This window comes from Drosophila tropicalis, unplaced genomic scaffold, assembly GCF_018151085.1.
Source record: "Drosophila tropicalis isolate 14030-0801.00 unplaced genomic scaffold, ASM1815108v1 contig_1002, whole genome shotgun sequence".
Classification (NCBI taxonomy): Eukaryota; Metazoa; Arthropoda; class Insecta; order Diptera; family Drosophilidae; genus Drosophila; species Drosophila tropicalis.
The window spans coordinates 1424891-1451319 of record NW_027172360.1 but is presented as its reverse complement, the minus strand read 5'-3'; the positions used below and the strand labels follow the sequence as shown (position 1 = coordinate 1451319).

The 26429-nt window shown below is 37.7% G+C and overlaps 1 protein-coding gene across 4 annotated transcripts in view; it reads right to left on the bottom strand.

Moving 5' to 3' along the window:
- Positions 1-22653, bottom strand: part of GATAd — a 144372-nt gene extending 121719 nt beyond the window's left edge. For 2 of the 4 annotated variants that reach the window (XR_011032027.1, XR_011032019.1), the window contains exon 1: positions 21820-22652. Coding sequence is in view for 1 of the 4 variants with exons in the window: in XM_068286839.1 (XP_068142940.1) it covers positions 21820-22497 (678 nt within the window). In the remaining 3 variants the exon portion in view is untranslated. Of the gene's footprint in view, positions 1-21819 lie in introns of all 4 variants that reach the window. The other 2 variants (XR_011032024.1, XM_068286839.1) reach the window with 2 other exon arrangements.
- Between the last annotated feature and the right edge of the window lie 3776 nt (positions 22654-26429).

The window sequence follows — 26429 nt, the reverse complement described above, 5'->3', positions numbered from 1 at the left end:
ATTCTAGTTATTTATTTCAATATTATTTAAGGATGTGATTTCGTTATTTAAACTTATTTTATTAACAATATTTCTTTGTGTTAAGAATACATATATGTAAGGTTTGGATTAATTTAATGTTTATTATAATGGTTATTTAATAGGTTCATGTAAATACAGAGTCAATATATATGATGCATTTAATAGTTTTAAGTCGACTTTTTACACAACTTTGAGACAACTTCGTACTTCGGCTAACGACCAACGAGAGAGACTGCCAACTGTGAGCCGATTACCCAACCAACACTTGCTCCCGAGCCAGACTACCCAGCAAACAGTGTAGTATGGTGCATTGCCAGCTATCTGGTATCTCTATCTCTTACATTCGGCCCTCCTGTTCATCCTTATCTGTCCCAGATGATAATATCTCGTCATTTTCGGAAACAAAACGCCATAAGTTCATATTATCACAACTTGTTGATGTGATATTTGGTCCTTCGACGTTTGCCGCTTTTCTCACGTCATACGGCAATTTCGTTTTACCTCGGTGACTTCATAGGGGCCTAGATACTCGCTCGCCAGCTTACGTCCTGCGACGAACTGTGTCCTCGTGACCGCTACCATACCTCTCACTCTATAGCCGTGCTCAGGCCGACGTCTTTTATCAAAATTCTTTTTATAAGCTTGTTGGGCGTTTTCAATGTTTTCTTTTGTTCGACGACGCAACTCTTCGCGCTCGATGTTAAACTGCGAAATGAGCTCTTCATTTAATCTTCCATCCGCGTTGTTGTGCATTTTGGTCCCAAACATTACTTCAAACGGTGATGACTTCAACGATGCATGCACGTGGGAATTAATAGCTTTCTGGAATTGGTGCACAAACTTGTACCATTTTGCGGAATCATGAGCCGACAGCTTTGCATTGATACTCAAGATCGAACGGTTTACTCTTTCGACTTGGCCATTACCTCTGGCTACACCTGTTGTTGTCCACACGTGGTCCACTTTGTTTTCATTAAGAAACTCAGCAAAGGCATTGGATGTAAACGCCACTCCTCTGTCGCTGATTATACGCCTTGAGAAACCGAACACAGCAGACCAGTCTGTGATCTCTTTAATAACTTCTTCATAGCCGGTTGACTTAGTAGGGAAAAGCCATACAAATTTAGAAAAAGCATCCACAGCCGTCAGAATATATTTGTATTGCTTCGCCGTCGCGTCCATCGGACCCAAATGATCTATGTGAAGCGTATGCAGTGGCGTATCCCCTTTCTCTATGCACTGAAGATAGCCCTCTTGTTTGCCCAACTTTTTACTGAAAATAATACAGCTTATACAATTAGCAATCACTCTAGCTACTTTCCTTTCAAGATGTGGGATCCAATATTGCTGTTGGATCGAGTGCATCGTCTTTGCTGTCGAGAAATGCCCCACCTTGGATGACGTCTCGTTCCATCAGTTTTGGAATAGCCAACAAATCATTGCCCTTTACGACTTTATAAAGGAGACCTCCTTTCAGCTTGAAATCTTGATATGGATGTTGTTTTAAAATTTCCAATACTGCCTTGATGAAGTTGTCTTCTAGCTGGGCCTTTCTTATGCGAGTAGTCAATTCCGTTGTTACGACCATGCTTCTGAGCGGAAAACGGCTGAGGAAGTCCACGTGTCTCATCTTATCACCCGGCCGGTGAACTGCTTTAAAAGTGAAGTCTTCCATATACAAAATCCATTGCGAGACTTCTCTTGGTACATCGCTCTTAGTAGTTGTCTGCTTAAACGCTGCACAGTCAGTGACAAGATCAAATTTCAAACCTAAGAGATAGTGTCGAAACTTCTTGAGAGCGAGATAGGCTGCTTTGACCTCCAGGTAATAGCTATGACGTTTGGACTCTGCTTCTGTGCTTTTTCTGGTCCAATAATAAACTGGATGAAGATGGCCATCAAAATGCTGCAGCAAAACTGCTCCAAATCCGTCTTTGGACGCATCCGTATGGAGTTCGGTTAACGCTTCCCTTGAGTAGATGTGCAACACCGGCTTCATTACCAGTAAATTCTTTAGTGTTTGCAGCGATTGCTGCTCTGCTTCTCCAATATTAAAAACAGCTTCCTCCTACTCAAGGAGTAAGTTCGTCAGTGGACGTGCGACTTGTGCGTACCCAGGGATAAATTTTCGAAAAAAACCCGTAAGTCCCAGAAAAGCTTGAACTGATTTTACGTCCTTCGGCGTAGCAAATCGACTGACGGCTGCTGTTTTCTCCTTGCCTTATACTTGGCTGCATGAAACTGCTCTTCTTCCATTTCATCTTTAAGCCAAATTGGGCTGCCGTTTCGAGTACCATCTTTGTCCTTTGCATACAAACGTCGGGCGTCTCGGCATACACAATTATGTCGTCCATGTAGAGCTGCATTACACCAGAGTTAATCAGTTCTTGAAAAATATGATTAACGAACCTTATAAACGCCGCTGGAGAGTTTTTAAAACCAAAACGCGCTTGATTGAACTCGAACAACCCCTCTTTTGTGACAAATGCTGTATACGGCTTGCTTTGCTCCTCAATAGGGACATGAAAAAATCCATTTTCCAGATCCATTATGGTAAACCATTTCGCCGGTTGTAGCTTTTCCAACACCTCCTCTATAATCGGCACAGGAAAACAATCAACCAATACCATATTATTCAGCTTTCTGTAATCCACGCAAACACGAAGTGTTCGTTTCAAGCGATTACCTTTCGGATTAAAAATAGCGCCTAACTCATTTCAGAGGATGATGACCATTGCATTCTCTGGATTAGAACCTTCACAAGCATTCCTTTACATGGATGACTTAATTTTTATAGGTTGTTCCGAAAAATACATGCTTAAAAACTTAACACATGTTTTTGACAAATGCAGGGCATACAACCTAAAGCTACATCCAGAAAAATGTTCATTTTTTATGCATGAGGTGACTTTTCTTGGTCATAGATGCACAGATAAAGGAATACTTCCTGATGACAAGAAATATGACGTCATCATGAATTACCCAGTCCCGCACAATGCGGATAGCGCTAGACGTTTTATAGCCTTTTGCAATTATTATAGACGATTCATTAAAAACTTCGCCGAATATTCCCGACACACAACAAGATTATGTAAAAAGAATGTTCCCTTTGAATGGTCAGTTGAATGCCAAGACGCATTCCAATATTAAAAAAGTAAACTAATGGAACCAACATTGTTACAATACCCCGATTTTAATAAATAATTACGGATGCAAGCAAACATGCATGTGGAGCGGTTTTAACTCAAAACCATGATGGACTCCAACTTCCCATTGCTTATGCATCTAGATCTTTCACTAAAGGCGAAAGTGTACTACTGAGCAGGAATTAGCTGCAATACACTGGGCAATATTACACTTTAGACCATATATACAGCTGTGTTCAAAATAATAGCAGCGCGTTTTCTTACAAATATGTCTATATTTTAGGAATATTCATTCATTAAGATCAAACACTGATGCATATTTTTTGTAGAATAGGGTGTGGGAAAGAGAACAACGAAAAAATCCTGTTAGAATTGCTTTTCTTTATCTTTTTATCGATACTTTTGCGTAAATTGACAGAAATTGTGTTGTTCAAAATAATAGCAACGCTTCATTTCAATATTAAAAATATTCCACTAAAAGTTGTTAATTTGTTAAAAGCATAGCTCGCAAATAACTGTTGACACTTTTCCATTGTCTGCAAATAAGTGTCTTTGACTGACACAATAATAAAGACTGAGACAGAAACTGTTGTTGTCGCGACTGACTTAGCTCGCTCGCGCTCTGATCGAGACAGTCATTTCTGTTTTCATTTCGCTCAAGTCAAACACTGATCGATTGCTTGAGTTAAATGAAGAAAATTGTCTTTTGCGTATGTATGGGTAAACACACGCGATTGATGCGTTCTTATTTACATTTATGTATATGTATGTATGTATTTACATGCACACGATAGGCAAAGATCATTTCTGTTGAGTTTTTTAGTCAAACTGTCTTTTGTTGAGACTCTTTGTGTGACCAAAAATCGTATTAATCTTTACGCGACGCTCATTTGAGAGCGTCACAAGAATGAGTCAATGCAAAGCGCTTGACAAAAAACAATTTAAAACAAAACAAAAAGTGCCGCTCAGAGAGAGATCGTTTCTGGAGAATCTTTTCGGTTATGATACGAAGCAGAGCATATGAGAAAAAACGATCAACTGTCATTTGCGAGCTATGTTCAAAACATATCAAAGGTCGAATACAGTTTGCTAAAGAGCACCTAAAATGGCCCTTAACAAAGTGGCGCAACATACTCTGGACCGACGAGAGTAAAATTGTGTTGTTCGGTGGAACTGGATCCAGACAATATGTCCGTTGTCTCCCAAACAAACAATATCAGCCTAACCACACTCTAAAGACAGTAAAACATGGTGGATTAAAAATATTAATATGGGCCTGTTTTTCATATGGCGGAGTAGGCCCTATCCACATGATTAATGGGATTATGGATGCAAAAGTATACGTGGATATACTACAAAACGTTATGCTTCCTTATTCCTCTTGGGAAATGCCACTAAAATGGATAATGGACAATGATGGACAATTTGGACAATGATCCAAAGCATTCCAGCAAACTTGCCAAACAGTGGTTTGCAACGGAAAAGATTGACGTAATGCCATGGCCAGCACAGTCCCCAGATCTCAACCCGAATGAAAACTTGTGGGGGGGACGTTAAACGAAGTGTGGCCAAGTCGAAACCGTCCAATAAAGTGCAACTTTGGCAAGTTGTTCAAAATGCAGGGGCTCAGATTCCTTTAAAGCGCTGCCAGGACTCAATTGACTCCATGCCGCGGAGATGTGAAGCTGTTATAGCTAATAAGGGGTTCACAACTAAGTATTAGTTCATATGTAACATAGTTAATTTAATATCTGAAGTTATAAACAAAATTTAGTTGACCCATTTAACATTTTCGATTTTTCTGCTATTATTTTGAACAGGACAATTTCGGCATTTTTATCATTTTTTACTTAAAATTATAAATGAAATAAGTTTTTTGATAAAAAAACACACTAATTTTGTTTGAAATTAAACATAAATACTAAATTGAAAAAAAATTTTGGTCTGTAGTCAATATGATGTTTTTTTTTCAATCTTAAAGTCAGAGCTTATATGCGCTGCTATTATTTTGAACACAACTGTATATGGAAAACATTTCTTAATAAAAACAGACCATAGACCTTTAACATACCTCTTCTCAATGATCGATCCCAGTTCTAAACTGACACGAATGTGGCTCGAATTAGAAGAATATGATTTCACAGTTGAATACGTAAAGGGAAAAGACAACTATGTAGCTGATTCGTTATCAAGAATAACCATCAAAGACCTACAAAATATAACTGGCAATATCAATAAAGTCACTACAAGATATCAGAATAGAAGGAAAATCCGCGCGGAAAATAAAGAACAAGAATTGCCTACGCAATCTTTAAAAACAGCTTTTAAGCCCAGCGTATATGAAGTCATAAACAATGACGAAGTACGCAGAGTAGTGACATTGCATGTAAAAGATATGTTATGTTTACTTAAACATGGCAGAAAAATTACTGCAAGATATGATGTTAGCGATTTATATACCAATGGAATCCTAGACATAGGTCCATTTTTCCAAAGGCTTGAACTGCCGGTATAAATAAAATCAAACAAAAAGTGGTACCGTGGGAAAATATCTTTGAAAATACTTCAATAGATAATTTCAAATTAATGGGCAATAAAATAATAAAAACATTAAGAGTAGCGCTACTCAACCCGGTGACCCTAATAGATAAACAAAAAGATAAAGAAACTATTTTGTCTAACTTCCATGACGATCCCATACAAGGAGGTCATACTGGCATTTCAGAAACTTTAGCAAAAATCAAAAGACATTATTTTTGGAAGAATATGACTCGTGATATCACTGAGTACATACGAAAATGTCAAAAATGCCAGAAAGCTAAAATAACGAAACATAGTAAGACCCCACTAACAATAACAGAAACACCCATAAATGTTTTCGAAAGAGTGATAGTGGACACGATTGGTCCACTACCAAAATCAGAAAATGGAAACGAGTATGCAGTCACTTTAATATGTGATTTAACCAAATATTTAGTTGCCATACCTGTTCCGAATAAAAATGCTAATACTGTCGCTAAAGCAATATTTGAATCTTTTATCCTGAAGTACGGTCCAATGAAGACGTTCATTACGGACATGGGAACAAAATACAAGAATTCAATTATAGACAATTTGTGCAAATATTTAGATATTTAAAATATTACATCTACAGCACACCACCACCAGACGGTTGGAACAATAGAAAGAAGTCATAGAACTTTTAATGAATACATACGATCCTACATATCGGTTGATAAAACTGATTGGGACGTATGGCTTCAATATGCATAACTCACACTCTATATATATATATAATGTTTATATAAAACGGCTGCTCTGCCGCTGCGCCGACAGCTAGCAAGCCTTTAGCTAAGAGAACCAAATTGATACAATAAAAGACATTCAATCAATCAACACCTACTAATAATACAGTTTTCAACGCTAAAACTAGTTGGGAATTGCAACTAAATGAAGCGGAAAAAGTTGGCAAAACCTACAATACCGCAGACCACATTTTGTGCATACCCTTAGGCGCTATGACAAATTAGTGTAAGAGCCTCGCCCTTAACAAACTAAATTCACGACCTGTTATTTTATTCACGGTATACTGTACCATATAGAAAAAGTTCCAAAGTGACGGCGTGCCTTTCGTTAGTGTATATTAAAATTTAGCCGGCTCGAGGTCAATCTTCCAGAATAAGATTATTTCAAAGGCAAAAAATATATACGGACAACCTGCTCACCTTTTTGTGTGTTGTCTTTTGGAAGATTGGATTGGTCGTAATCTAACCAGAACTTCCTTCTTGAACTTAGGAGCAGCTAAAAGAATTTCGTCCTTCAAAATTTCTCACGAAATATGAAGAGCGCGCACAATATCAAATTGCTTTTCGCTTCTTTATTTCACTTTAGTGGCGAACTAACTAGCTTAAATCTAAGAGCGAAAACTAAGACCCGATTGGAAGGTAAAGTGGTAAGTTGTTTCTGTGATGAAAGCAGTTGGCATGTTCGAAAGAGCATTGTGAGGTGAAAGCTCGCCTCCCTCAGCCCTTTTCATTATGGCTTGTTGCCTTGTTGAGCGATTTCATTACTCATTACCCCAAAGTACGGCTCCTTAAGTCCAGATGGGCTTCAGAACGGATTTGTATAGGAGCACTTTATACTCCAGACATAGTTTCCGTTTTCAGTTTTAGTTGTGACATCTTTGCTTCATTGTGCTTGTGCAAAGTGAACGCTAAAATAAAAAACGTTTTCGGCATGCGGATTAGCATTAGAGCTGGGCAGCTTCCTCTGTTAAGCGTAAATGTATGCATATCTGCTCGTTGACCCGGATAGAGGCAGGCAAGGTAGATACTCTTGCTGAAGCTTGCCGAATTGACCCACAGATACACATGTTCTCAGCATGGTCAAGATTTGTTTTGTTGTTTGTTAGCCTACATAGGCGATGAAGTGCTAGTAGTCTAGTTAATAGTATTAATAGCACCGGAGAGTGATTGGAAGTTAATTCTAGCAGTGTCCCCGCAGTGATCCGACAACCTTGATTGTTGTAGCAAGAACGCTGACCAGAATTCATCGTTTGTAAAATACGATTCAAGGCGAATAAAAAAACCCGAACAAACTTCGTATTTTTTGCACATGATTTGTGTAGAGTTTGACATTCAAAAAATATGAATTGGCTGGGAAGTCACAGCCACTTTTCCAAATGTATTGAATTGAAAAACAATGCACACTTCTGACCAAAATTAATATACCCTTTTTGCAAGGGTATAAAAATAATAATGATGAAAATAATAGGTACAACCCATAAAATTTAACTTTTTTTATTTTAAATTAGCACAACCTTTCTTCTATTACTTTTTTTTTCGAAAAACTAAATTTTTTTATTGCTTTATCTTAAAGAACAACTCCTTGAGAACATTTTCCCATAGAGATTGGAGCAGTAGAAAAAAAGAACCTAGAAACTTTAAACTATAAACGCAAATATCTTGATTTTTTTTTTTTTGCGGTGGTTGGATTGGCGGAAAACTACTGAACCGATTTTCTTCAAATTTTATTTTAAATGTTCGTAATGAAATTTTTCTGTGCTTTTCACGCACAAAATTTTGTTGTCGAAATTAATTTTTTAGTGAAATTTATAGCGACCGAAAAGTTAATTTTTAGCATAAAACATTCTCGTATGAACAAAAAAATTTTTTTAAAACGATCGTTCAATCACAAGGAAATACACAAAACTAATGAAATCTGTTTACTTTTATGGTTTCAATTGACTTGTTCGACCTGTGGAATTATCACCGCAAGGCTCTTCCAAAAAAAGGCTTCTTAGAGATCAAGCCACGCCTTAAAGACTATTCAAAATTTTTCCACGAAATTTTGCACAAACATTGTTAATAAAGTGTACTATCAAAAAAAAAAAAAACATTCGTCTAATGAAATAATTGCAACATACCTAAAAAAAAAGTCCAAACTTTCCTCTTTTTCTTCGACAAAGAAGGTATATGTATAACCCCTTAAGTATTTGCCTCTGCACAAAACCTCAATACGCAGCCTGGTATTCCGTCACGGCCAGGTGCATATACTGTTTTGACGGAACTGAGCATTTGAACTTTCATGACATTTGAACTTTGGCAATAACATTTTTACTTTTTGAAATTTCTTTCCCTGCAACTCAATTCATCAATACACTAACAAAACATTATTACTCTTTTTACTGCAATTTTTCTTCTTCTTCCATCATTCCCTAAGCAAAGCACGGCACGCTTACACACACAGTTCATACAGCGTTGCGTCTTCAGTCCGCCCCCAACACAATGGCATACCCCAAGGCTCTCCTTTCTCAGTTATCGTTTTCCTCATCGCTTATAATAAACTAAACAGAACAATTCTTGCTCATAAAAAAGTGGACTTCTGTGCCTATGTAGACGACTATCTGATAGTTAAAAAACTCAACAAACTAAGCAGCTTTTCTCTTGACCCCCTTTTCAACGACATCCTCAAATGGTGTGACTACTCTGGAGCTAAACTCAGCATACCCAAATGCAAAAATATTCAATCTGCCAATCTTCTCTACACACATCCCTCGCTAACATCTCCAATGTCCAATCCCTAAAGATTCTCGGAATAGTCTTCAACAACAGATACAAATGGTCCGACCACATATCATACCTAATTTCCTCCCTCTCAAAAAAGCTAAACATTATTAAATGCCTGTCCAATAGCAGATATCGTTGCAGCCCCCTCTCCGTTCTAAATGTCATTAACCTCATAATAATGTCCAAAATAGACTATTGAATATACGGTAATACTCCCCAATCCGACACAAATAAATTAAAATCATTATACCACTCAGCCATTCGAATGGCCCTGGGAGCATTCAGAACAACTCCAACGCAAAACCTTTTATTTGAGTCAAACATACAGTGGCGAGCACATGTGGATACATGTTTTGATACTGTGACTTTGAGTGGCTGTAAAACCCACATAAATGCATTAATCGATCCCAAATTTTCAAATTTTACAGCCACTCAAAGTCACAGTATCAAAACATGTATCCACATGTGCTCGCCACTGTATGTCCCTTTGAGAACAGAAAAACTTTTAGTGACTTCAAACTTATCAAACCCATCCTTCAATCTCACTCCTCTCAACTTGCCACTCATATTAATAAAATTAATAAATCAAAAAAACCTCCACCAAGGATATGCTCAGCGCTACAAAGAGCTATAATTTTAAACAAATCTCTGCATTTCCCTACTACACCTCTACAACCTGTACGGGAAAAGTTTCCTCTCTGGGCAAATATCGACCAGTACATAGACTGCACCCTTCATGCATTACCCAAGTCTTCCACAACTCCCGAAACATACCGTAAATTATTTAAAGAAATCCAACTGAAATGTCCCAATTATAGATTCATTTACACTGACGGTTCCAAAAATGATAGCTACACATCGTTCAGCGTTGTCAACAACCACTCTACAAAACAATACCTTTTACAAAATCATAGCAGTATTTTTTCCGCTGAAATTATAGCAATCTTCTTCGCAACCAACTTAGCCAAAGTCCTGTCACATCAAACTGCCATCTGTACTGATTCACTTTCATCTATCCAAGCTATACCTAACCCCTACAATCTATCTTTCTATCCCTTCCAAATTAGACAGACTCTTTTAAGCCACCCAAATAAACTAAAAATAATCTGGATCCCCGGTCACTGCCAGATTTTGGGAAATGAGAAAGCCGATGAGGCGGGCAAAACCGCCAACGCTCTCCCCCTTATATTTACAGAAAACTATAATGTCTCAGACTTATTGAAACAAATTAAAAAAGTAAATAATCTCACTAAACTAAAACTATTTTCAAAAACAAACAACTTTTACAAATCCAATAACACAACAAAAACCAATATAACCAACTACGCTACCTACAGCCAATTGTCTCGGCGAGATCTCGTTAGAATTACTAGGCTTCGCCTTGGACACACAAACCTCACCCATTCCTACCTCCTCAACCCCACCACCACCGCCTTATGCCAACATTGCAACTCTGTTTCTTTTGTTAACCACATCCTGCTAGATTGTCCGAACATCTCAAACCTTAGAAAATACCTTTTCCCATCCTTTAACCCACTCTCAGCCATATTTAACCCAACCTTAGAAAACCTATCCAAAGTCGTTCAATTTTTAAAATCATCTAACATTTACGAGCTCATCTAAATATTTAACTATACATATATGTACATATTACCTCACATTCTAAATATATACATACTTATTTGTAATTTTCCTTTTTTCCTCAATATAACCATTTTATATAAAATGTAGCCACTAAGCTAAGTTTACTTTTAATTTTACATTATAAGTAAACCGTATATAATAATAATAATAATATTTACCGACCATCAGCCATTAACCTTCGCCGTATCAGACAAAAATTCGAACGCGAAACTCATACGCTGGAAAGCATACATTAATGGACATGGCGCAAAAATAATTTATAAGCCAGGAAAGGAAAATTTCGTAGCACCAGATTCAGAATCCAGAAACCTGAAGAGTCTCTGTCCTACACAATTGATGTATCCGAAAAGCCATTAAATTGTTTTCGAAACCAGATCGTGATTGAAGAAGCATAGTTCTCTTCGGTAAGGAAATTCGTTCTCTTCCAGAGTAAGTCCAGGCACATCAAACCCTGATTCACTCTTACAGACACTGCAAGATGTAATAAATGCTGAAGTGGTAAACGCAATACATTGCGAACTGGCAACTCTTGCTCTCATTCAGCACAAATTGGTTGAACTGTATCCGGCAACAAAATTCTGGTACTGCAAACACAACTTTACAGATGTACCAGACAAGTCGGAACAAAAAGAAATTGTAGTGACCGAACATAACAGGGCGCACCGTGCAGCCCAGGAAAACATAAAACAAATTTTGCAAGACAATTTTTTCCCGAACATGGGAAAATTGACCACAGAAATTGCAGCCAATTGCAAGATCTGCTCTGCTCAAAAAAAAACATAAGTTGGGTACCACACCAGTACCAGCTTACGCAGGAGAATTCTTACACATCGACGTTTTTTCCACAGATAAAAGATTCTTTCTGACTTGCATAGATAAATTTTCTAAATTTGCGATAGTCCAACCTATAGCATGGAGAGCCATAGTTGACGAAAAGCCAGCCATTCTACAGTTAGTCAATTACTTTGCTAATGTTAAGACAATATATTGCGATAATGAAAGGTCGATAAACTCTGAAACAATAAGGTCCCTCCTATTAAATGAGTTTGAAATACAAATCGTCAACGCCCCACCCCTACACAGTACATCTAATGGCCAAGTGAAAAGATTCCACAGCACGTTACATGAGGCTAGCGACACTAAATATGTTATACTACTAGCAACAGTAAAATATAACAGGTCAATCCATTCAGTGTTGAACAAAAATCCAATTGAAGCAGTTCATGAAACTACGGTAGAAGAGGGATTGCAAATTGCCAAAAAGATAAAAGACGCTCAGAACAAACAAATGGAACAGGAAAACAGAACTAGAATAGACAAATAGTACCAACGGGGTGACAAAGTCTTGGTAAAGTCAAACAAACGGCTTGGTAACAAACTTACTCCTTTGTACAAGGAAGGAATTGTAGAGACTGACCTAGGAACTTAAGTTCTTATAAAGGGGAGGGAGGTCCATAAGGACAATTTAAAAAAAAAAATTTTAAATGAACCTCTAAAAATTGTTTTTCTAAAATTGGGTTTGCACATTCTACAACTACTAGAGTAATAAGACTATTTTATAATATCAGAAATTACAAAACGGACTTTATACTGATTTTGACGACTGGGAACAGATCAAGTTTAAACAAGAGCAATTAATAGAGTCAGAAAATAAGCAAGTCAAGATCAACAACAAATTACAGGAAAAACTGAATGCAATAACGAACCCCATAAACCAAATAAGTAAAACAGAAAATGTCAATAACGAACAGTTTTATGAAACCATCCTAACAAAGAACAGAATGGTCATTTCAGACCTCGAAAATTTAATTCTAACAACCACTTTGGCAAAAGCGAATTTGTTGAACCCAATAATCCTCGATGACTTGGATGTCAATGAAATGACCAACAAAAATCTCACAAATATTAGTGTGTCAGATTTATTAGATGTAGGTAGTATTAAGGTTTTTCAAAATTTATTCTCACCCAGAATCTGTCTGTAAGAAAATCAGCCTTTACCCGGTAGAGCGGGATAACATAATTTTAGATTTTAATAACAGAAACATAGTTGCTGATTAGTAACAACTCTTCAAAAGTCTCTTGACCTACAGAAGTCCGGGGACGGCCTCCACTTAAGCGAGGGAGGAGTTAGCATGGACAAAGGAATATAGCTAATACTGCATTTGGCAGTGGCCACGATCGCTGGGTCAGCGATCCCACGGTCTGGGTAATATGAGCCGGCCCGCAAGACGTTGACCGCTGCTAGCGGCACGAGGCGCAGTGTCAGCATTCCAATGGCCAATGCTTAGGGTTCTTGGGTAGTTTATTAAATAATGTTTAGTTAGTTATAATTCCGACTCCAAGCGCACAAAACTGTGTCTTGTAATAAATCAAATATAAATTAGAATTTATATTACTTATGTACTTTACGTCGGAAATGCCTCCTCTGCGTTACAAACATCTGACAAATTATAAAATGCCCTTTGCAGGGGTATAAGTATTATCTAATTATTTGAACCTAATACTGACAGATTTGTGAACTTTTTATTTACTTTTTTTGCAACTGAACAAGAGACGGAATTCCGCCCGGAATTCAAATTGCTTCGAAAAAAAACTGGGTGCCCCAGAACTTCCCTTTTTACATGCATGCCACGATTGCATCTGTGTGTGTATGCGTATGCTCTGATGATTCGAGAAATGAGGTAGTAGGCTGGTGGTAGCGCTGACGGCTAGACGGATGAATTGGCGAGATAAACGACTGACACGACAAATCCGCCACAAACGCAACTTTGGAGGAGGGTCTTCAATAGTATGGACTGCCTTTGGATATACCGGAAAGTCTCAAATATGCTTTATTCCGACAAAAACAAATCCGGAAATGTATATTTAACTTCTTGATATAGAGCTGACTGATTTTTCGGAAAGTTTGTATTCCGATGACATGATTATTCAACAGGACAATGCTCCAACATACACGGCAAATTCTACAAAAGAGTTTATTTCTTACATAAAGTTTATGTTTTACAAAAATGGACGTCAATTTGATTGGAAAGCGAACCTCAAGTAAGCTGTGGTCTCTGAGTGGGAAAAAATTAGCAAATCCACTCTGGAGAAATTGGTAGGCTCAATTCACCGTCGCCTAAACAAGGTTATTTAAGTAAAAGGCCATAATATTAAGTACTAAACAAAATTAGATTAGATGAAATCGGCTAGAATTTCGCCGAAAACGAAATACATATGCACATTTTTTTCTAAAAAGATTTTTTTTTCTTCCGATATTTTTATGGTCTTAAAAAATGAATTTTTGTTATTGTTTCTTTTAATCATATTTGTGGGCTACTAAGAGTTTTTATTTTTCTAAATTTTTTTGTCTTCGTACTTATTTTTATGAAGTATTTTATTTGAGACATAGAAAATGACATAAAAATTAGATTTTTTAGAAATTCAAAATTTTTATTGTTTTAAGAAAACAAAATTAAATTTAAAATAGCGGGCTAAAATGCCTAATGCCTAAAATGTACACCCGACAACAATATCAAATATCAAAAATACCCGGAAACTACGCAATTTATTAAAAAAAACTAAAAGTGTCACCTAAATTAATAATTCCATCAAACCTTTAATTATTATACCCTTGCAGAGGGTATTATAAAATTGGTCAGATGTTCGTAACGCACAGAAGGAGACGTTTATGACCCCATAAAGTATATATATTCTTGATCAGCATGAGAAGCTGAGTCCGTGTGTATGCGTTTTACTCAGCCACCTTAAGAGATATCGGGCTGAAATTTTTTTTCTGTGCTTTTTATTATGGAGAGATCAAGTAAGAGAATTTTTAGGATCGGACTACTATACCATAATCATATCGTAATCTCTGCTCCGCTTCCAGCTCTGCCGGCAGCGCTGCTTGCTCTCTACGACGTCATACGTCATCAACAGAGCACATGCATACACACACATACGCAACGCTACATGAACTGTATGTGTATGCGTGCGTTGCTTTGCTTAGGGAATGAAGGAAAAAGAAGAACAAATTGTAGTACAATTGTTTTGTTTATATATTAATGAATTGAGTTGCAGGAAAAGAAATTTCAAAATGTAAATATATTATTGCCAAGGACTGCAAGTGCATATAAACTTCGGCAAAGGTGATGTCAGCTTCTTTGATGTTTTTAATGTATGGTCGGAGATGCTTCGTTCTATGCGTTGCACACTTCTGACCAAAATTAATATACCCTTTTTGCAAGGGTATAAAAATGGATATTCATCTACTGCACTGCTAGATCTCCGAGACCATAAGAGCTAAAACCCACAAATTTGGTATTTTAAGTTTTAAGACGCCCTTGTTCATATAATTTTAAAAAAGGATGATTTGGCTGATCGCGGCTTTCAAAGCAGCATGTAAACAGAACTTTCATTATATATAGACGTAGTCGTACAACGCTCAGTACGAACAAGTGGCCCATATGACACCAGGCCCGGGCCTGTTACGAATAACCCTAAGTAAAGGTAATGTCACAACCTCTACCCACTCCGACCTAAGGGCATAGGCGTATTACATATATAAACATAAATTAAACTAAAGAAATATAAAATAAATGTAATAAGATGATAGGTTACATATAAAAAGAAAACAGGATAGGTTAAAATAAAGATGATTACAACTATTTACGAGCAAGGAAGGACAAAATCGCAGTTTTTATACCCGGAAGCGATGTTTCGGAACCGATAACGTGCCAAAGTCTGTTGTAGTCACTAGATAGTATAGGAAAACGTTCATGCAAAGAAAAGTTAGTTGTATAAGCGGTGTGAAATTGCGAGTCCTTCTAGATGGAACAGAAATGTTAACTTGTCTCAACAGTGGTATAAAATAAAGAAGTGGCGGAATTCATATCCGTACAAGTGTATAAATTAGTCCAATCGGTATTAAGAAAGGCATTGTTTAATGCGGCAAAGTCAGTCTTCCGAAAACATCGGGTGCGTACCGTAGGATCACACTCGGAGATGGGCTCGCGGCTGGAAAACTCAATAGATAACTCTAAAGTTGGATGATAACTATCCTCTGGTAAAACCATTGGACTAGTTCTAGATACTTCACAAAAACTAGGATCAGAAGTAAAAATCAGATCCAGAAATCTGCCAGACGTATTAGAAATCGAATTCAGCTGGGCCAACGAAAGCTCAAGCAGACCATCAATAAAATCGTGACACCCAGAGGGCAGCAACGTTTTGCTACCATTAAGTGTTGACCAAGTCATAGTGGGCAGGTTAAAGTCCCCAAGGACAATTAATAAGTCTCTGTTAGAAAGTAGTTCAAGTTTTAATTTAATAGAATCTAAGTGTAGCAAGTAGGTTGGCCATTCCGATTGGGGCGGAATGTAATAACAGGTATCAAAAATGGAAAAACTAATAAAAGATACCTTAACGCATATAAATTCGATACTACTTGAGACAGGTATTGTTATCAGACCCGATGATAGGGCGGAATCTACAGCAATAAGAACTCCAGTACGATCACGTCTAAAAATATTGAATTTGGAGGGTAAAACTGAGGTGTCAAAAACGTCAGGTTTTAACCAAGTCTCAGTAAAGACAATTAGATCAAAATCAAGAGACAGACTATCTACAAAGAGTTTAGTAAGTTTAGTATTAAGGCCTCTGACATTCTGATAGCCCACGGAGAAGGAAGTTGTTAGTTTTTTCATAGAGTAGAAGAAGGAATAGATAAGGAAAAAGTGGGAATAGATGAAGAAGAAAGAGGAATAGATGGTGAAATGTGTTTTTTAGGTGGCATTCCCACCAATGGATTCAGCATTGCAGGTATTGCATCAGCTACCGCATTAATTGTAGCATCAGTTGCAATAACACTCCGACATTAATATTACTAGAATCCCTGTTGGCAAAATCCATGGGTGAAGATTCTTGCCCAGACAAAACGGACACTACAGACATCGTCTGCGGAATTGGAGTTTGCATTGGTTGCGAAGGTTTTGGTATTAAAATATATAACTCACTCTGGGGTCCAGAAATCAAATTTGGCACAGTCGTTTATAAGCGTAATAAACTCTCTAATATTAGTTTCACGATAATAGCACAGAAAATAACGAAGTTATTGAGAAAAGTCACTGTTCGTGACTTTGCGGTTTGTATGGGAGCTATATGATATAGTGGTCCTATCCGGCTGAATCGGAGATATACAACCCCTGCAGTATATACAAGCCTACGTGCTCTGTAGCTCTTACGGTCTAGGAGGAGTTTGCGTTGATCCAGACGAACGGACGGACGGACGGACATGACTTTTGAACTCGTCTCGTCGTGCTGATCAAGAATATTTATACTTTGTATGGTCGGAGATGCTTCGTTCTATGCGTTGCACAATTCTGACCAAAATTAATATACTCTTTTTGCAAGGGTATAAAAATTATAAAATCAGTTAAAAACGTGGGAGCTTAAAAAAAACACGTCCATTTTCTTCGAGAGCGTTGATGTAATGTAACTTTACATATGTACATAAGGTACGGTTCACATTATAATAACGGTACAATTTTCGTTGTTGCAATGTTTTACCGAAATACTTGTTGGGACACAACAATAACATATACGAACTTTGGGATTAGTGGGACCAAACGTTTTTTTTTTTTGTTTACGAGAATTCTAATTTAGGCGCGTTTCATAATTATAACGCCACTTTCAATTAATGAGGTTTCAGGAGTGCAAGTGATAAGATTAGTATTCTTTTTGTGAAAGTGATTATATTTAAATTGTAAGTTAACATGCCGCGTGTAAAAAATTTTACCGACCGTGAAAAGGGTCAAATATTGGCTTATAAGGATGAAGGATGCAGTGGCAGAGAAATAGCGCGCAGGCTGGGCAGGAGCCGACTTATCCAAAATCCTGATGCCTCTTAATATAAAAAACGCTCAGGAAGAAAGAAAATACTTTCTAGCCGAGATGAGCGAAAAATTATCAATAAAGCTAGCAATACGTGTAAGAGTTTGCGCGACTTGCAAGGAGAAGTCGATAAAAATGTTAGTCGTACTACCGTTTGGCGGACACTAGGTAGGTCCAACTTTTTAAAAAAGAAGCTGATGATCATCTTTAAAAGCTGAACACAAACTTGCTCGGATGGATTTTGGGCGTCACAGTGGTCATCCGTAAGTCAAAATAATAACCCAATGGTTTTATTGCAAGGATAAAAATTGCAGGTCATCTTTTCAAATGAAAAGAAGTGGAATTTGGATGGTCCTGATTGTTTTCGGAGATATTGGCATCAGAGAACTGCAAGTGTGTCAATTTTTGCCACCTCACTCACACTCAATGAAATTTGTGTGCCGGTGCCACTCATCACCGGCTCAGCAAATCATGAACACACACTTATACAAAATGATTTGAGTGCCACATCTACCACATATACCATCTGTCGCTCACAACAATACACCGTTTTCTTTTTGCATGGCAACCAAGTGTTTTTCGGCAACGCGTGCCGGTTGCACTCACACTTAAAGCGAAAAAAACCAAAGTGTGAAAAAGACAACATGCAATAACGCAAGTGGACAAAATACATGTATATCACCCGAGTATTTTGCACACACCATGGTGCTTGTGTGTATATGTATGCGTAATTGTCGTTCGTTTTTTCCTTCATTAGATTGCGTCTTAGTGTTCGAGTTCAGTGCTTCTTTAATTATGCTAGCGTAAACTTTGCAGCAATGACACCTGAAGACATTAAAAATAAAATAGATCGTGGTATATACACCGTAGCTGCAAAACATAAAGGCAAAAGTGTAATTTTGACAATATTGTATGACATTTTTCAAGAGGACCAAACTGTTCTTGAAGGCTGGGTTTATTGAAAAGTGCTGAAATTTGTTTGCAACCAAACTTCAAATTTGTCACGCCACAAATGCTGTGTGTCTCTACGACAGCCAACGGAAGCAAAAAAAGTTTCTAACTTGGACAAAAATGCAGCTACAAGGAAGTGCAGTGAGTGGGTTGTTCAGGATTGTCGGCCGTTTTCCGCAGTGAACGGGACTGGATTTCGCAGCCTGGTGGAGTTTTTTGTCAAAATTGGTGCCACATATGGACCAAATGTTGATATAGACGACTTACTGCCTGAAGCAACAACATTGAGCCGAAATGCGGAAAAAGATGCTGAGGAGAAGAGGGGATAATCTCCAACGAAATTAAAGAAGCGGTGGTTAACGATGCAGTATCCGCAACCATTGATATGTGGACGGATCAATACGTCAACAGAAATTTCTTAGGTGTCACTCTCCATTATTTAAAAGACTTTAAAATGAACGACATAATTTTAGGCTTAAAATCGATGGATATTGAAAAATCGACAGGTGAAAATATTTTAAAGAAAATTGAATCCATTTTTGAACAATTTGACGTCGAAAACATATCCAATATTAAATTTGTGACAGATCGGGGATCCAATATAAAGAAAGCATTGGAGACGAATATTAGATTGAATTGTAGCAGTCATCTATTTTCAAATGTACTAGAAAAGTCCTTTGACGAAGCAAATGAGCTACAAGAAATATTACAAGCGTGTAAAAAAATTGTTAAATATTTTAAAAAAGCAAGTTTGCAGCATAGACTAACCACAACATTAAAAAACTCATGCGCAACTCGTTGGAATTCCAATTATACTATGCTTAATTCTATAGTGGATAACTGGACAACAGTTAATCAAATATTAAGTGAGACTGAGAGGGGTCAAAAACTTATAGTCGTGAACATATCGACTTTAAAAGTGATATTAGTACTTCTTGAAGATTTTGAGAGAATTTTTAAAGAATTACAAACGTGCAGCTCTCCCTCTTTATGTTATGTTTTGCCCTCGATTGCCAAAGTGAAGAAACTATGCGAACCAAACTATGAAGACTTTTCTTCAATATCGGTTCTTCAAGAAAAAATTTTAAGTAATACGAATTCGATTTGGAAAGAAAATATAGGTACTTGGCACAAAGCAGCCTTTTTTTATATCCACCTGCAGCAATCTTTGAACATGAGCATATTATAGAAATAAAAAAGTTCTGTGTTGAAAAAATGACCAATGCACTTAAGCAAAAACATTAAGTTTTATATTTTAATTTGTTTTAATTTTTTTTTATAAGTTAATAAGTGAAGTATTATTTCTTAAGTTAAACATTATTTTGTGTTAAATTTTCTTATTTGCGAAAAAAAAGAAAAAATCAAGCGAAGGCTTGCAAGAAAAAAACCCAACACCCAAATCACTCTACACATTCTATGACTCAATTTTTGTATATGTCTTTTGACTCATTTTTTTTTCGAGGCTCAAGCGCCGGCACATGCTGTACACACATACATATGCGAAAAAAATACCTACTCACTTTTGCAGCTTGTGTGCACAAACACTCAAGTATTTTCGTGAGGCTAGCGATTGTACACATTTGTGCGGTGGTTAAAAACACACGGGTGTCAAAAACACCCTACATTTACCCGGTGCACCTTAAGTGTCGGTGGCTTGTTGTAGCTCTCTGATTGGCATGACCTGAGAAAAGAGAAACAAGTTTTCCCTAAGCGAAATTTTGGAGGAGGAAGCGTGATGGTTTGGGGAGCTTTTTCCTCAGTTGGATGCCTGAATCTCCAATTCGTATCTTCACGAATGAAGAGTGGAGATTACATCCAAGTGTTGGAAAACAGTCTCGTCTTATTTTTGAATGAAAATGAGGATAGAGGATGGATTTTCCAACAAGACAATGCAGCAATCCACGTCAGCAAAGAGACGAAGTCGTGGTTTACCTCAAAGGAAATCGCTCTTATGTCCTGTCCATGGAGATCACCAGACCTCAATCCAATTGAGAATTTGTGGGGCATCTTACTCCGTAAGGTCTACAAGGAAAATCGCTAGTTCAACACAGTTCAAGAACTGAAAAATGCGATAGAGGAGGCTTGACTGGAAATCGACCCAGAGACAATTAAAAATTTAGTATTAAGTATGCCACGCAGAATATTCAATGTTATTGCAAAAAAATGTCAAACAAATTTAAAGTATTTTGAAATAAAATTATCACTAATTGCTAACATTTATAGTAAAAAAACGCATTAATTGAAAGTGGCGTTATAATTATGAAACGCGCGTAAAATAGAATTCTCGTAAAGAAAAAAGTACGATAGAATATTGCAACTACGAGAATTGTACCGTTAGACCAACAATGACAATTTATTGGTGGCGTTATAAATGTGAAACGTACCTTATCTACGTAGTATGTATTTATTATAAATATTAAATATTTGTATATGAAAGTCGGCGAGAAGACTTAACTCTCTAATATTTCGTTTTTAATTTATGTATGTATTTACTTTAAAATATTCTAATAAATTCATTTTCATAGAACATTGTATATGATTGTATGTACATATTTACATACATTTGTAATGTACATACATACATATGTATGAATTCTTTTGTGAAGCAGTACTTTAAAGTGTTTGTGCAAACATATGTATGTACATACATACATATGTGTGTATGTGTATATGTACGGATCTTTATCCGTATGTATGTAAATAATATGAATTTAGATTCATTAAAATTTAGATATGTATGTACATATGTACGTATGGATATTCTTACATATGTGCCAATAGAAACATAATAGTCTATTTATTTCACTATTTATGCATTCTGTAATGATTGATTGTAAATTTCGATTGTGAAAATACCAGTCCACAAGTCAAATTTTTTCCGACTATTTTTGTTTATGGCGTAACAACACAGATATACATTCATACTTACATACATATGTACATCATACAAATATATTCACAAATCATTGACGCAAGAATATATTTGTACAAATGTAATTACATACATACTTACATATGTATACATATGTCAGTAATTGAAGTAGACATATGTACATACATTTGTATTTAGTTCTATGTTGCTATCACACTTGTGTGAATTGAATACTACTTGGGCTTACCTTAATAGAGAGGCAGTTGAATATCTGAATTATAATATGCGACGATGAATCATCTTGCAATTGGTTTAGTCTCTTTCCTATAAGCGCACCATTATCTCTAATTTTTTTTTCCCCAATTAAATGTTTATCATCAATAATAGACTGATGTAAGATTGGAATTGCGCTTGCTTTTGGAATAACAGCCTTTTCACTTTCTACTGTTTGATGCAAAGGCAAAGGCGAATGCAATTTAAATACGGATGCCGCTGTCTCCGACGTTAAAAGCGTCGAAGTGTCTTTATTTTGATATGACTGAAGCTGCGAGGATTCTTTATTGATTTCATCAATGCACTGAGTAACTGTTGATGTAGTAGTGCTAGTAGAAGGGACATTCGATGTGCATGGTGACCTGTAAGTGGACTTGCTCACACCCATTTTAATATCCTTTAGAGGTGCTGTTACTACGGACGAGTTAACGCATCGACATGGTCCTTCGCCTTCCGTCAAGTTGAGAATTTTACAGGAACATTCAGCTTGAATGTTATTTGCATTGGTGGTCGTAGGGGCAATCTCATTTTCATTGGACTCAGCCTGTGTTGGTGTAAAATCGTATATCTGTAGCTCTGCGATATCGCATTCACTGACCAATGTCAGACACAATCGACAAACTTGACGAAACTTATGTGGTACATAATACATTATTAAATTGTTATTTTTACGTCAGCAATCGAAATTCTCGTAAACTGTAGTATTGCAAGGGACTAAAAAATAATTTTCAAATAAATTATAAAAAGAATGTAAACACTATTTGTCACTTTTACATTGCAACAATCCACGTTCATCTCAAAACAAATTAGTTTTTCTATGCCCTGAATCGGAACTAATAGCTCGCACAATCATGACTATCAGCTAGGGGTGGAAATGCCACAAATCGTCAATTATGAGTAATATCCGATTTTCACTAACGACCATTTATTTTGGGTGTTGGTCCGTTTCCCGCACAATCTATCTGTGGAGAATAGTTGAGATTGTCGTTGAATAACGTAAGTATATTGAAATTTGTCCGACCACACAAACGCTTACCATAAAAATAAAAATAACATAAAATTAAACATTACTTTAGCTTATTTACATATATAATTTACTTGCACTTTTCTCAGCTGATGTCAATCGATTGTTCAATATCTTGATCGATTATCGATAAATTATACAAAACTTGAGTCGAATACGAAAGATCCCGTTTTTAAGTTATTCGATAAGTTTTGTATTATGTATTTCCCGAATTAGAACTTTTCCTGTTTGTTTTTTCATAGGTTCCACTTCTCGTAAATTCAAATTTTCAAAAATAACAAATTTCTGATTTTAAAAATTTCTGTGTTTTCTAATTTGAAAGTGAATAAGGACCGATTTCATCGTATTCAATTGCAAAGTTTTAAATTTTTGTGAATTTCCAGAATGAAGTGGCGGGAATTCAAATTTTCAAAATTTCAAAATTATGATGTTGACAAATTTGGATTTTAAAAAATATAAGAGCTGATAATGACAGATTTGATAAATTTCAATTGCAAAATCAGACTAAAATTGGAATTTAAAAACTGGACTGGGCGCAAAATTTGATCTTTCAGAATTTTAAAATTAGAATTTTTCAAAATTTTGATTTTTCAAAATCTGTAAGTTGACAATCACTAATCGCTAATCACTAATTCAATTGTATTGATTCTCATATAAAATTTGGAATTTTTAAAATTTTCAAAAGAAAAATTGGGAAAAATTCAAATCTTCCAAATTTTAATTGATTTACGTGGGAAAGTTGACAAGGAACACTTTTATTGGAAGTGCAAAGTTTTGAATTTTTCTACATTGTGAACGAAGTTTTCAGGAAATTGAAATTTTCAGAATTTAAAAATTATGATTTTGAAAAATTTTGTTTTAAATTTAACAATGAGCAGTAATCCTGCAGAATCTACAACAAGATATAACACAACCATAGATGCTGTTTTTTCACGTTTTTTAACCCACATCCAATCACAAACATACATTTCATATTTCACTTCCCATAAACCAATCATTTCCGTGATAGAGTATGGGAACAATTAGGTTCAACAAAAATATTCGGGAAAATATCTTTGTAAAAAACTGTCCCTGTTAGAAAAAAATTGAATACTCCAACGAGTCAAAATTTAAACGAAGATAAATATTATTGCTTTCATGTTTTGGTCATGTGCAAGTTTAATAAAAATATGTTAATCAAAAAAGCCACTGTAAAGCTTTGTAATACTGCGATGAGCTGAAATATATTATATTTTATCAGAAAAATACTATTGCTTTCATTTGCTGTTCATGTTCATTCATTTCTGCTATTGTATATGACTGTAGTTCATCGTTTACTCGACGAATTCCTAGAGAGCTTCGCTCTACCCGGGTGTCCTGTGACACCTCATTGTTTTTTTTTGTAGTCCTATGACCATGTACCTATGAACATACGTATATAAGTCGGATAGTGTTGATTAACTAATAAGCCGAAACCTACTATTTAGGTCCAATTAATTGACAGGTGACCTATGTTCACGCCACCGGGTGAACAGCAGTGAGCGGCGAAGAGCAGTGAGCGGTGAGGAGGGTTTTTTGATCCTCGGCATCTACGGTCACACCAGGAGGAGTGACTTGTTTTTTCCAATGGGCACCGCCATTTATTCTGAATCGAGCTTTTCACCCGAACACCCGTTCTTTTGCTTTTACGATTTGTCAATTTTTTCAACCCGAACCATTTTCGTGTGTGTCGGGCTCTCTGTGAATATTTAATAAAGCATAAGTTTATTTAACCGAAGTTTTCGCTCGGCGGAGGCACGTTGTCTCGGCGGTTGGTCGGCCATGTGGAGCAGGGTATGGTGCCTTTCCCCGCATCGTCGGCATGGCGAGTCCGACACGCGTCGGATGAATGCTCGTGTGCCAAGCAATTGGGACAATACTTATTGATGAGCACCGCCCGAAGCCGCTTTTCCCCTCGGAGGTTCAGGAAGCGCTGACACTGCCGGAGTGCATGAACCCCCCGACAGACCCGGCATCGGTACACCTTCGTGCCCTGTGGAGCTCGTTTGCTGCGGTGGTGCGGCAGACGCGTGGGGGCCATGTCGCTATGAAGGTGCGAGCTGAACGAACTGTAACGAAAGAAATTACGTATGGGGGAGTGGATTAGTCTATGCACGGGAACGAGAAACATGCACGGAGACGAGGACATTCGGAGGAAACATAGAGGGATTGGGAGTCACGATAAGGTTTTAGACTCAGGACTCCTGCTGTCTTGCAACAGAATGAGCTTCGCTATGGGTCTTCGGATAGACCCACGCGCGGTGGTGACATCAGCCACTCGGACGAGACCGTCAGCCCCGGGCAGAGTGCGCTCAATTCGCCCTAAGCGCCACTCGTTGGAGGGGAGATGATCTTCGGACACGATCACGAGGTCGCCGGTCTGGATGCTGCGAGTCGGTGATTTCCACTTGTTCCGTTTGTGAAGCTCCTTGAGGTACTCACTCTTTCAGCGGCGGCAGAAAGCCTGCTGGATTGCCTTTAGTCGCTGCCATCGGTTGATAAGCGACATAGGCTCGACCAGAATTTCCGGTTCCGCAATGGATAAGAGTGGTCCTCCAATCAGGAAATGTCCCGGGCTTAGGGCCAGCAGATCCTCTGGGTCCTCGCTCATGGGAGAGATTGGCCTGGAGTTTAGGCACGCTTCGATCCTACACAGGAGAGTGGAAAGTTCCTCGAAGGTGTATTTGACAGTGGACGAGGACTTGTAAAACAGGGTCTTAAAACTTTTGACCCCTGCTTCCCACAGTCCTCCCATATGGGGCGCGCTTGGCGGAATGAACTGCCAGGATAAAATGTGCTGGGGAAATGCCTTCATTATTTCAAGCTTGGTGGCGTTCAGGAAGTCTTTTTCGAGCGCCTTTGAGGCCCCTACGAAGGTTTTGCCGTTGTCGGAGTAAATGCGCTGTGGGCATTGTCTCCGTGCGACAAACCGAGAGAAGGCTGCAAGAAATTTTTCAGTGGTGAGGTCGGAGGTAGCCTCGAGATGGATTGCCTTCGTGCTGAAACACACAAAGACGCAGACATAACCCTTAGTTATGAGACACGCACGCCCGGTGTAATTTTTGATCTCGAACGGCCCTGCGAAGTCAATGCCCGTGTGGGTGAAGGGCCTGGAGTACGTGATGCGTTCTCGAGGGAGATCACCCATCATCTGGGTCTGTAGTCGTCGACGATGAACGATGCAGACTTTGCACCCCTTGATGTGGGACTTTACCATGTTCTTTATCCGTTGGATCCAGAATTTGGTGCGCAATTACCGCACCATCAGTTGATTGCCGCCATGCAACGTGATGCGGTGGGCGAATTCGACAAGCAGGCGAGTGAAATGAGTACTATAGGGGAGGAGAATAGGGTGACGTTCATCATATCGGAGGGACTCAGCGGCCCGGAGTCGTCCGCAGGAGCGGAGTAACCCATGCTGGTCGAGAAATGGGTTCAGATTGAGTAGAGTGCTGGATGATGGCAGGGGTCGCCCTTCACCCAGGGCCCGTATCTCCGCGAGGTATTCCCGCCGCTGAGAGGTCCGAATCCGCGCTCGGCGG